Below are 13,554 nucleotides of genomic sequence, written 5' to 3'. Positions count from 1 at the left end.
CCCTTGGCTCCAGGAGAGGACACAGGTCATGCATCAAGTGACCGCACAGGATCTCCGGATCCATGGTCAGATCTGCGGCAGGGCCGCCAGTGACCCCACACAGCTGCTCTCCAGTTATCGTGATCATTCTGTTCAGTTATCTGGAAGATGCACGTTTACAAGTCTGTGCTTGTATTTACCCTTGAGAGGCAATGACTCCAAGGAAGACACTGAGTTCCTACTTGTCTTCTGTGGGAGATGCACTGACTTGTGGATGAAATCTACTGGCCTGAAAACTTCCTCCCTCATTCAGGAAGTCCCTCAAAACTTAGACAAGTTACAGATAAACCACACTGGTGGTTTCTCTAAGCGAATACGTGACTCATGCAATCTAACACATCGCAGCATACTCTGCAGGTCTTTCTTTGCCCCTACCACCACCCTCTACGGCTGGAAACACCATTTCAGAAAAAGGTGGAAAAAAGTACAGACAGCTGACTATTTTAGAGCCAGTTTGCTCTAAAACAGAGTATAGTATGCTTGGACGGAGCCCTCATGGCACAGTGGTTAACAGCTACAGTGAGCTATGGCTGCTAACCAAAACGTCAGCAGTTCGAACCCACCAGCCATTCCTTGGAAACACTATGGGGCAGTTCTACCCTGACCTATAGGGTTGCTATGAGTTGGAATCCACTCGATGGCAATGGGTTTGTTTGTTTATGCTAGGACAAGAAACATCAAGAAACCCAAGACTGATTTCTAGTTAGCTTTGAGCGAGTTAGATGATACTGTGAAACAACTTTCTAATTACATTTTGCTTAAACCAAAACTAGCTGTTGTCAAGGTGACTCCAACTCACAGTGGCCCCGTGTGTGTCGGAGTAGAACTGCGCTCCATAGGGGTTTCAATGGCTGATTTTTCCAAAGTAGGTTGCCAGGCCTTTCTGCGAAAGTGCCTTTGAATGGACTCAAACTTCCAACCTCTTGGTTAGCAGCCGAGAGCATTAACTATTTGCACCATTTAGCACCTGAGTGCCCAAGGAAAGGTGATTCCTGAAATGCTGGAGGCAGAAGCCAGCATTCAGGTTTGGTCCCCACCCCTCCAGGCTTCTCAGAGTCCATCCCTGCAGCATCGGTGGGTAGCTACCACCCCCACCCACATACAGACCCTCAGGGTGTGAGCCCCTCTTTGGGTGGTCTTTGTGGAGAGAGAACATTTCTTCTTTCCCCTTAGCTGAGTCAGAGCCTCCCAGGGGAAATGGGGCTCCTGCTGCGTGCCTCCTGCGTTTGTCATAGGAATTGCTGCAACTCTTGGCCACGGAGAAGACAGCGGGGGTTATCTGTGGGAGAGGTACTCGACCTTTGAGTAATCCTAGTAAGCCCCCCCCCGCTGCCGCCCTGGGTCCCCTGCTGGCCTTGCCCAAGAACCACGGAAGCGCTATTTTTATCCTGCTGAACCATAGTGCTGAAATGTCTTCCGACTCGACAAGACAAAATTTAGGTGCTAGGAGAGATACTTCAATTTCAAGCTTAAAGATTACTTTGGGTCCCCCAGGACTCAGAAGCAATTTAGAGCTGATACCCTGAACAAGAGAAAGGTTAGAAGATTAGGACCAACTGCTGTTTGGATAAATGGTTGGTAATTGCCCATATCCGCAATTATACACTGGCACATAATTTCTTTTCCGCTACCTTTCTCCTCTCCTGCGTCCCATCAGGATTTATTCGGAAGGAGCCCACCTTGGTCTTCTTCTGCCGAGCCTTGGTGACGTCATACTCCACCTCATCCATCAGGGCCCTGCATGCTAAACAAGACACAAAACATGCTGGTATCAGGGTGGGAGAAAGGGAGGCGAGCAGAGGCCAGAGGAACTGGCTCCCTTCAGCCCCGTCTCTAGCCTTGACCATCAGCAACTTCTACGCTCTCCACAAACGGGAAGGAACTCCTGTCCTCTGGCTGCTGGGTCACCAGCAACAGCGTGCAGAGTTCTTGAAGATAGCCACACTGATAGTATGTCTCTTCTTATACCCTTTTTGTACTTTGTATATTTTTTAAACCCGCAACCATGTTTTACATTCTCATTTAAAATATGTTTTTTTAAAGAATAAAAAGATGGACTGGACAATGGGATAGAAAATGATACTGGTAAAGAATGGGCTTCTTGGATCAAGTAGCACATGAGACTATGTGGGCATCTCCTGACTGGAGGGGAGGTGAGAGGGCAGAGGGGGTCAGAAGCTGGCGGAATGGACAGGAAAAGAGAGAGAGGAGGGAAGGAGTGGGCTGTCTCATTAGAGGGAGAGCAATTAGGAGTATATAGCAAAAAAAAAAAAGGTGTATATAAATTTTTGTATGAGAGACTGACTTGATTTGTAAACTTTCACTTAAAGCACAATAAAAAAAATGTGGTAAAAAAAAAAAAAGAGCTATGTTCTGAGTCTGTCTGCGTTGATTATATCATCCTGTGGTGGCTTACGTGCTGCTGTGATGCTGGAAGCCATGCCACCAGTATTACAATACCAGCAGGATCACCCATGGTGGACAGGTTTCAGGGACACTTCCAGACTAAGACGGAAGAAAGGCCTGGTGATCTGCTTCCAAAAAATCAGCTAACAATAACGACACAGCATTGTCCAATGTGGAGCTGGAAGATGAGTCCCCTAGAACGGAAAGCACTCAAAACACGCCGTAGCCTCAAAAGTGGACCCAAGCATACCCATGCCCATGGCGACGGTGCAGAACTGGGCAAGGTTTCGTTTTGTTGTACGTGGGGTCACTGTGAGCTGGAGTCAACTCGATGACAGCTAACAACAACAATTATACCCAAGTGGCCTCTGCATTATGGAAAAGATCTGTCAAAAACTGGGCCCTGTACCCAAAGATACATTTTTGCTAAATTTAAAATTTAAGGGCACCCTTCGAAATTCATTTCTTATGGGCTGTGAAGCTGACTGTACCCCCTAAAATCCATTCGTCTCTTCTCAGGCAGGAGGCAACAAGCTGGAGATTAGCATGTTGTTGTTGTTAGTTGCTGTCAAGTTGACTCCAGCTCATAGTGACCCCACATACAACTGAACGAAACACTGTCCAGTCCTGTCCCATCTTCACGATTGTTGGCATTTTTGAGCCCATTGTTGTTGCTGTTGTGTAGTCTCTTCCAACCTACATAGTTCATCTTCTAGCACTCTATCAGATAATGTTCTGTTGTGACCCAGGGGGTTTTCACAGGCTAATTTTAGGAAGTAGATTGCCAGGCCTTTCTTCCTAGTCCATCTTATCTGGAAGCTCCGCCAAAAACTGTCCACCATAGGTGACCCTGCTGGTATTTGAAACACCGGTGGCATAGCTTGTAGCATCACAGGAACACGCAAGCCCCCACAGTGCGACAGACAGGCGTGGTGGGGAGACTAGATGAGGTGTGGCCACAGTGACAATTCTCACAGTAAAAATGGAAGTGATGCTTCCAACATCAGTCTAATTTGCTTAGAAGGAAAAACCAGTTTTGGACATCCCAGCCTTCCCTGACTGTGGGCTAGAATGTAAGGATGCTGGGGACCTGGCTTCGACCATGCAGATGATGACAGGCCTTCAGGGGTGTTGGAGAAACAAGATGGGAGGAACCCGATTTCCTGAGTGACCCCAAGAAGCAAAGCCCCACCCCCATATTGGACTAGATGAGGCACAGGTAAGTGTCTGTCTTGTTCTAGCCACTATGTTTTGGGGTCTCTTTTTTGGAACAGCGTAATCTTTAAATGTCCAGAATATGAATTTCAGAACTCTCTATCTGACACCATTTTTAGTGCTCTTTTCTGATTCCATATCCGAATGTGATGGCCAAGGTCATAGCCTGTGTCGTTTACAGTAAAGGTTAGTCCCAGTAATGATAACAGCTAACCTTGTAGAATGCTTGCAGAGCTGCCTTCCAGGCGGTGAAGTAAGTGCTGTCTACGTATCATAACATGTCATTAAGCCCAGCGACAGCAGGCCTAGCGTTAGCCTCGCTTCACAGGTGTGGCTTAGCGAGAGGAAGCCACTTCCCCCAGGTTTCACGAGTTAAGCGACGCACGCCCATCAACGTGCACAGAGAAAGCAGAAGTCAGCCACCAGGTCAGCATACAGACCTGAGAACCAGACAAACCCGACTTCTTCCTGACTACCCCTTACTAGCAATGTGGCTTTCAGTAAATGTGTGCTGTCATTCATTATGCTGATGACTGTTACTAAGTGATGGCAGTCTTGAGCGGTACAAATGGTTAACGTGCTCGGCTGTTAACCAAAAGGCTGGTGGTTCAAGTCCCCCAGAGGTGCTTCGGAACAAAGGCCTGACGGTCCACTTCTGAAACATTAGCCATTAAAAACCCTGTAGAGCACAGTTCTACTCTGACACACATGGGGTCGTCGTGAGTTGTGGTCGACGTGATGGCAAAGAAAAAACCCTCTGCCATCGAGTTGATTCCGACTCACAACTGGTTATTATTAAATGATAAACCCAGTGTGTGCTGCTGAGTCCTTCTGCGTCCCCGAGGTCTCCGCATAAGAGCCTGCCTCTCAGAGGCCTCCATCGGTAGAAGATGGAAGGCTTGCTGGCCGTGTTGCCAGAGACATTGAAGACTTTGTCTCTGGGCCTGCCCATCCCAGAACTTAGGCACCTGAACTTACTGTAGCGGCTGAGACAGTAAAGCTGCCTCCGACAGCCAGCTTCCTCTTCTTCCATCATAAAATGACTTCAGCACGCTCTCGGCCACCCAGAACAAACACTGCGTTTGCAGCTCCCTTGCAGCTTGGCAAGGCCATGAAATGTGGTTCTAGCTCCAAGTATTGTGGGAACCTTCCCCAAGAGACAGCTGGCACTGCCCTTTGCCCCTGCTTCTCCCCTCCCCGCATCCTACTGCTGACAGCCTAGGCGTGGTGGACGTGCACTGTTATTTTAAGTTACTGCACTCAGGGATGAATGTAACCCTATGTCTCCAGGACAGGAATCTGGAAGGAAGGTTCCATTTCATTCTCTTCAATGGGGAGATCCTGACGTGATGGGGCCAGCACACCCCTTGGGACCGGGGCTTGACGGGAAGCATGCATACAAGAGTGCACAGCCTATGGGGACTTGGCACGTGTCAGATGGCCCAGCAGGCTCAGGTGAGGAGCCCTCCTTGGGAAGACTTCGAGGGTGGCCGTAGTAATGCTGAGAATGGGGACCATTTAGGATCCTGAGGACAGCCAAAACCCCGAGCAGGCATTCAAGCCAGCGCGGACTCAGGTGAGGCAGGAAGAAGGGATGGGATTTTGCCATTTTTACCCCTGGCCACTTTTTTTAGTGTTGAGAGGAAAGACATACGGAAACAGTCTCTCAGGAGCAAAGAGTGACTGGTCAGCACAGAGGAGGGCCCACTGCTGCTGGGCTGTAAGGCCGTTTCAGAAGAACAGTGTATTGGCTGGTAAGGTGACAGCAGGCTGGGTGTGAAGATTAACTGTGAGCTGGGCATTGCCAGGGGTGCTGGTAACTCTCCACTCTAGCAACAAACTCACAGTGTTATGTCTCCCCGCCCCCTGCCTGCTGCCATGAACAGAGAGCAGTGGGGTGTAATGTAGAGTGGAGACCTGGCTTCCAATCCTGCCTCTACATTTTATTAGCTTTGTTTAGCTGGCTTAACACTTAGCTTTCTCTTCCATAACATGGGAATGTGTGCCCTTCCCAGCAGGGTGAAGATCAAATAAGCCTGTAAGATACCCGGCATGTGGTAGGCCCTCAGTCACTTTTTTCCTTCCTTCTCTCCCCTCTCTGGACTCTTGGAATACCTGGCTTTGACCTGGCAATACACCCTGAATCTCCAGGGCCCCTGGGATCTTCTGATATCTACGTCCACTCTCCTCCAGACCCTGAAATCCACATGTCCCACGCCAGCCTGACTGAACCTGTCCCCGACTGCTCCCTTTGACTGGTAGATGGTTTGGGTACTCCCGGCTCTCTTACGTCTCACCAGACTGGACAAAGGCAGCGTGGCAACCCTTCTGGGGTGTGCTGCAGAGCCCCTGGGGGCTCTCCACCCCTGGATGCTGTGTGGTCTCACGTATTGCTGTCCTGTCCCTTTCAGCTCCGTCCCAGCACTTACAGAGCACCCAGACAGGCAGGGCAAAGGGGGGGCTCCTCGAAGATGCCTCCCCTGAATGACCCATTGGTAGCTGTATCCACTGAAGTCCCCAGCCCCCTGACCTGCAGCAGGTGCTGAGCAAGTGGGAAGGGTGGCGGCAGAAAGACCCAAGCACAGGCACCATCGTATGGGAAAGGAGATGGTACCCACAGAAGGGCATGGCAAGGAGCAGGAGAGAGAAGCAGGGAGTATGAACTGGAGGGCTGTGGTGGACACAGCTGTGTGCTGCCCCAATTGCCCTTTGAGGGGCACACTGCCCAGCTGCCAGCACCACTTCCAAGACCCTCTGTGGTCAGACCTCCCCCAGCTGCAGAGACCACGCCCTGCAGACAGCCATGGTAATGAGGGAGCTAGTCTAGTGTAGGGTGGCCGTTGGGGCCTAGTGGGGCCAGCTCTGTCAGGCCATTTGAGCTCCAGAGTTTCTTTGTGGAGTCAGCTGGGGCTGTTGAGTCCTCCCTGTGCCCAAGCCTGCTTCCTTCCTCTCCCTTCCACAGGTGTTGGCTGACCGCAAGGACGCTTCCTGATAAATACACTGCACACCAAACTCCATCTCACAGTCTGATTCTGTGACAGGGCTGAAGGCAGAGAACACCCAGGGGCCCCCAGAGACACCCGTGGTACCCTCAGCTGCTGCAGCGCTGAGGAGGGGTCAGGGGCTTCCAAAGAAAGTTCCTGGCCCTTCTCTCTGGTATCAGCTGCCTGGAATCTCACCCCCCAGGGCAGGGAAGGACGCACACTTGGAATGGTCAAGCCAGGTTCCTCAGGGGCCCAAGATGCTGGGAGGGCCTCCAGTACCGCAGGGTTCAAAGGCTTCCAGGCCTGCGTTGCCTGACTTCCCCACGGAGGGGTGGCTCTATGAGAAAAGATAATTTCACATTTCTGCCCCAGGTCACAGAGCAAGTTAACAGAGTCACATCAGCGACCTGGGTCTCCAGATTTCGAGTCCAGCATTAATTTAAATGTTAATCTGGAACCTTCACTTAAATCACTGGAGTTTAGAGTTTATTAGACCAGCCAGCAGGAGTGGAGCTGCAGCGCAGATTGGCAGGTCACGTCCCCGCCAGAGGGCAGGCCCTCCTCCCAGCTGGGCCTGCACCAGCCTTTCCATTCTGCCCACCCCTCTTTCCTCCTCCCGCCTTCTCTCTCTCTTTCTTGGAGGTAGATTTAGAAAGGCGAAAAGATGGCAGTAGGAGTAAAGGCCGTCTGCTGAAGCCATCTCAAACTGGCTTGCAAGAAGAGACGGTGCAGGTGTTTAGTGACATCACACAGCCAGTAAACTCACGGCAACCCACGTACGTCAGAGTAGAACTGTGCACCACAGGGTTTTCAGTGGCTGATTTTTTGGAAGTAGATCGATAGATCTTTCTTTTGAGGTACCTCTGAGTAGACCCAAACCTCCAACCTTTCGGTTAGCAGCTGAGCATATTAACCCTTTGCACCACTCAGGGGCTCCCATGACATCACATGTTGTTGTTAGCTGCCATCAAGTCCGTGATCCCATGTACAACGGAACAAAATACAACCCAGTCCTGTGTCGCCCCAAGACGGGCTGTGGGTCAGGCCACTGTGATCCATACGGTTTTCATTGCCTGATTTTCAGAAGTAGAACACCAGGCCTTTCTTCTTAGTCCATCTGGGTCTAAAAGCCCTGCTGAAACCTATTCAGCATCATAGCAACACCTGTGCCTCCAATGACAGACAGGTGGTATCTGTGCGTGAGGTGCACTGGCCAAGCACAGAACCACAGCTACCTGTGATATCACACAGGCAGCCTGAAACCGGGCCAAGGTGGAGGTGTTTACACAACAGAAATCAGCCAATGTTACAAATCAGGGCTTCCCGCCCGGCCTCCGTCCCGCCCGGCCTCCGTCCCGCCCGGCCTCCGTCCCGCCCGGCCTCCGTCCCGCCCGGCCTCCGTCCCGCCCGGCCTCCGTCCCGCCCGGCCTCCGTCCCGCCCGGCCTCCGTCCCGCCCGGCCTCCGTCCCGCCCGGCCTCCGTCCCGCCCGGCCTCCGTCCCGCCCGGCCTCCGTCCCGCCCGGCCTCCGTCCCGCGTGCTGCCGTTCACCAGTCCACCACTGCTTTCTGCACAGGCCTCCCGTGGTGCTGTATTTCACTAGAGGTTAATTTTGAGCCCTTTCTATTTTCAAGGTTATGAACAAAAGCACAAGGACATGACAGAGGTGTAAGTCATGGTGTATGCTGTCAATGGTGCTTGCATTTAACTGGGAGAGATGAGAGAATTCATTTTCATGAAAAGGAACTAATGCAGTACAGAGCTACTAAAGACAACTCGCTGGGCATCTAGATTGCTCTCGATTTCTGTAGTGGCTGGAGAAACCCGGCCGCCCAGGTCCTTAGATGATGCAGACTTTCTGCTAAAGTCCATTAGCCCACAAGCTGAGGAGACCATCACAGTCACCTGGAGAGCTGCTGAAAATATAGCTGCCTGGGTGATAGTCGTGGAGATTCTGTGTTGGGTCTGGACTGGACCCAGGGCTCTACAGGACTTTATGACACAGAACCACTGCTCTGCTCATAAGATGCACATCCTTGACCGACCTGAGTGCTCTCCCATCTCCCTGCACCTCTGTGGCGAGGTGCTGCTGGACAACAGAGAAGGGGTGTCTCAGTGTTCTGGTGCTGCCGCTACACAGATGCCTCAAGTGGGGGCTGCTTTAAAGAACCAAAATTTATTTTCTCACAGATCTGGAGGCTAGAAGTCCAAATCAGAGTCTCAGCTGTGTGGATTCCTCCCTTGTCTGTAGCCCCCAGCGTTCCTTGGTTCCTTGGCCTGTAGACAGTCCTCACGTGGCCTCTTCTTCCCCACATGTGTATCTCTCTGTCCACTCTGCTCTTTTTATAAGGCGGGAGTGATTAGATTTAGAGCCACCCCTGCCTGGGCATGATCTAATTAACATAATAAAGAAAACCTTCTTTCTCAACAGGATTATGTCCTGAGGTATGGGGGTCTAGGGTTCTAACACATGTTTTGGGGGGACACAATTTAATCCATAATAGGGACTAGGGGCCACTTTCTCTGGTACCTCAGAGAATATTTCTAAAAGAAACCATTTTTCAGCAATTTTGATGAGCTGGGCACTGGTCCAGGTATTACAGTGATGGCATTCAGAGCCCCTATGCCATTCCCACCACACACAAATGTCTGTCTCCTGCTTGATCATGCCTGAATCCCTTTAAGTGAAGAAAAGCTTTGAATCTCACAATAGAGAGAAGCCAGCAAGGCAAATGTCCTGGGGAGAGGTGTCACCACCACTGGCCCACCCCACTCATCCTCAAGCCAGTGGAAGTGCCCAAGTCTTTCTTAACGTTTTGGCCACGAGACATGCAGAAGTGCAGTGAGAGCGTTGAATGGTGCTAGGAGGGGTGAGAAATGGGCTGATACCCAAAGACAAACTGTACTTGTTTTGAAATGTGCATGATCCTGGCTGCGCGCAGATTCCCTGGGGTCGTCTTCAGGACCAGGTTGACCCAGGAGCAACCTGGACCCTCTAACAGAGATGTGAGAGCCAATGATGACCACACAATGCTCAGCAGAGCTGGGCTGAGCCCCAGTGTCTGTTGCCAGCAAGGGCAGGAAGCAGCTTGGGCTTTGAATCGAATCCAAGCTTCAGCACTCCCCAGATGGAACAGCTTCTTTCCCTCCTCCCTCCCTGCCTTCCACACCTTACTTTGTGCCAGGCACTGTGCCAGATGTTGGAGACACAACAGTGAGCAGACAGACAGCTCCTGCCCTCGTGGAGTTTAAAATCTAGCTGGGAAGACAACACGAACAAGCTAAGAGAGATGAGTGCTGGAAAGCAGGAGTAGAAAATGTTACAGGAGTACAGTAATTTGGGCCTCAGAGAAAGCCTTCCTGAGGGAGTGGTGTTTAAGCAGGAGCTCAGAGAACAGAAGAGTTAGCCAGGCTGAGACCAAGAGACCCGTCCTGGGGAGAAAGCAGCATGTGCCATCGGGAAGAGGGGAGACAGAAGATGTATTTGAGCAATGGGAAGACAGTGTTATAAAATCAAGTATTCTTTTTCTGAATCAATTGCATATTGTAAGTATTTTCCCAAGTTGCTGCATAACATCATAATTTTTAAAAATGGTTATGTGATATTCTTCAAGTAGCTATAGGGCAATTTCTTTAACTTTTCTGTCCCTGCACGTTGTTTAAAATGTTCAAGAGATGTTTAATTTATCAACAATCTTCACTTGCAATATAGCTGCCTTTTCAGGTTCATCTAGGGCATAATTGTATTTCACTTGTTCCATCATTCAACAAACATTTAAGCACTTACTTTTTTCTGGCAAGAGTCCCTGGGTAGTGCAAGTGGTTAACGTGCTCAGCTGCTACTTAAAGGTTGGAGGTTCGAGTCTACCCAGAATGGCTTTGCAAAAAAAAAGGCCTGGTGATCTACTTCTGGAAAATGAGCCATTAAAACCCCTATGGAGCACAGTTCTACTCTGACACACATTATTCTCTGGGCAGTGGATTAGGGCGCTGGAAATACAATTGTTGTTGTTAGGTGCCATTGAGTCAGTTTAGGCTCATAGCAGCCTGTGTAACAGACTAGAACTGCCCCTTAGAGTTTTCCTGACTGTAATCTTCAAGGAAGCAGATTACCAGGTCTTTCTCCCATGGAGCCACTGGGTGGATTTGAACCAATAACCTTTTAATTGGCAGCCAAACACTTAACCACTTGGGCCACCAGGGCTCAGAGTCCTTGCAAAAGTCACTTAGGCAGTACACAGATAAAAGCGTAGCAGTGATGACTTGAGGAAAGGAGAAATTCACAGTGCTGTGAGAACCTGTGTGGTTGGCATGTAGATTCAAAACAAGGACCATGGTATTTTGTCTCTCTTCCCATTACGTGGTGGAGCCCATTTCCCTAGCCTGGAGTCTCGCCTGCCCTCTGACTCGCTCTGACCAAAAGAACAAGGTAGAAGGTGATGTGCAAGATCTAGAGGCCATGTCCCATGAGGCCTTGCAGCTTCTCCATTTCCTTCTTGGAGTGCTCTGTCCACTCTGTAGAAAACCCAGACCAGACCCCTGAACAATGGGTGATCACAGAGAAAGAGAGCAAGCCGAGGCCAGCATCAAGGCCCAGACATATGAGTGAGGCCAGCCTTGAGCCCTGGCTCCATCAGGCTGCTACGTGACCATAGCTGCACGGCGAGCACAGCGAGGCCTCCAGAAGAACCACACATCAGCCACAGAAGGGTACGAACTGATCAACTGGTGTTTTAAACCACAGAGTTTTGGGGTGGGCTGCACAGCAGTTGGTAGGTGATACAGGTGGGTTGGACCTCGTCAGAGAAGAAGGGAAGGTGTCCCCAGGAAAGTGAGGCCTGAAGGATGAGTAGGTGTTAGCAGGTGAAGAAGGGAGGGAACAGGGATCTAGGGAGATGGCACAGTGTATGTAAAGACGCTGTAGTGGGAAAATGCAAGGAGACCTGAAGTCCACTTTTTAGCCAAAGATTAGACAGGTCTATAAAACAAACAATAACACACATGAGCAATGTGTTTAGTTCAATCATGTCTATGAGACCAAAAGGGCAACACCTGCCCAAAAGCAATGATGAGAAGGCAGGAAGGGACCAGAAAACTGGATGGATGGAAACGGGGAATTGGAATGTGGAAGGGGAGAGTGTGGACACGTTGCAGGGATTGCAGCCAGTGTCACAAAACAATTTGTGTATAAATTGTTGAATGAGAAACTAATTTGTAAAGTTTCATCTAAAGCACAATTTTAAAAAGAAAAGAAAAATGCAAGAAGAGTTTGAAAGAAAATTAAAAAAAATAGCCAGCATAACTGGAGAAAAAGGAGGGGAGGAGTGTGGTATGTGATGTGGCTGAAGAGGGGGACAGGGTTTGGACCAAGTAGAGCCTTGTAGACAGAAGCAAGAAATTGCATCAGTATTTTAAGTCAGCTGGAAGCCTCTGCAGTATTTTAAATGAGGTAAGACTTGAGGAGATTTACATTTTTAAGATCGCTTAGGCTCCATTAGAAGAACAGATTAGAGGGAGTCAGCTGTGTGCAGGTAAGCTGGTCAAGAGACTACTGCAAGAGTCCAGGCAGGAGAGGCTGTGGCTTGGAGTAGGAGATGAAGAGAAGTAGACAAATCCAAGAGCTATTTAGAAGGTACAAATTTAGGAGGATTGGCAATGAATTAAACACGCAGAATGTAGTGACCACCATTGGTTGCCTCCCAACCACCATTCCCACCTCACTTTCTTCTTTATTAATAAAACACTGCTTATTAATTCAGTTCTTGGCAGCCGTGTGTGTCAGAGCAGGCGGGGATCCTCCTCAGTTTAATCCAATCAGATGAATTCCATTCCCCTTAACAACTGATTAGTTTGGTATGGGCATGTCACATTATTGTGGCCAATGAGACGCAAAGAGAAGCCTGTTGTCAGGCTCCTAGACGGGAGGCTCTCCTCTCTTTTCCAAAATGGAGACAATGCAGAAACATTCCAGTCCTTCATTCCTGCCTCTGGACATTATTGTCTGCAGTTGACACCTGGAAATACAGCGGCAATCCTGGAATCACGAGGGAGTTCTTCTAAGATTCAAGCCAACAAACAGGGAATGGCAGAGAAGAAAATGGCAAGTCTGGGTCTTTGAAGACATTGTTGAGACCAGCATGGGGCTGCTTTACTCCCTGACACAATACTTGATATAATGATTTTTTTTTCCTTATTATTGAGGCCATTTTGAGTTAAGGATTTTGTTACTTGCTTTTTAAGTCCTTATTGTCTTCAGCAACAAGGGGCAAAGCTTATTTTCGCATACCAACAAGTCCACAGGTTGGCAACTTCTGTTGGCTAATTCAGCACCTCAGTGACACCCTGAGTCTCCTCTACTTCCCTGCAGTGCTCTTGGCTTTCCCCTCATGGTTGCAAGACGGCTTCATGGTTCTCAGCTTCAGGTCCTCAATCACTGACGCCCAGAGTCATGAAAGGGCTTTCCTCCCCTGTCAGCATCTATTTGTGAGGAAACAATCCCAGATGCCCCAACTGGCTTCCTCTCACTCTCGTTGGCCAGAACTATGTCACATGCCCTGGCCTAACCCAATCACTGGAAATAAAATTATTATGTTTAGCTTAAACCAATTATGATTTCCCTCTGGGGCTAGGAAAGGTCCAACCTGTCCTAGGAAGCCCTTGGCCACCGTATAGCTGAACAAAATCAGGGTTCTGTTAGCAAGGGTATGCCTGGCCCAGAGATAAAAGGTTAACGCCTCACTCTGTGATACTCAGAGTGCTGGGCAGTGATTCAGAGAGGCAGCAGGTGGGGTGGGGAAGTGCTGGAAAGAGGAGGTTCCACCAGCTGGTGCTGAGACAAAACACAACCGGAGGCTCTTACCCGTGCCATCAGGCCATATTCTCCCCCCAACACATCACCAAGGCAACCCAGCC

General features: G+C 49.7%; 1 protein-coding gene across 1 annotated transcript in view; it reads right to left on the bottom strand.

Moving 5' to 3' along the window:
* The window catches only part of CNPY1 (canopy FGF signaling regulator 1), a 98,585-nt gene that overhangs the window by 64,274 nt on the left and 20,757 nt on the right, over positions 1–13,554 (bottom strand). The window contains exon 2 of the mRNA XM_049863172.1: positions 1,671–1,783. Within this exon, the coding sequence (XP_049719129.1) occupies positions 1,671–1,783 (113 nt within the window). The remainder of the gene's footprint in view (positions 1–1,670; positions 1,784–13,554) is intronic.

This window comes from Elephas maximus, chromosome 20 (genome assembly GCF_024166365.1).
Source record: "Elephas maximus indicus isolate mEleMax1 chromosome 20, mEleMax1 primary haplotype, whole genome shotgun sequence".
NCBI classification, from domain to species: Eukaryota; Metazoa; Chordata; class Mammalia; order Proboscidea; family Elephantidae; genus Elephas; species Elephas maximus.
Note: the sequence above shows the minus strand (reverse complement) of the source record. Positions and strands in the feature narration are given on the sequence as shown.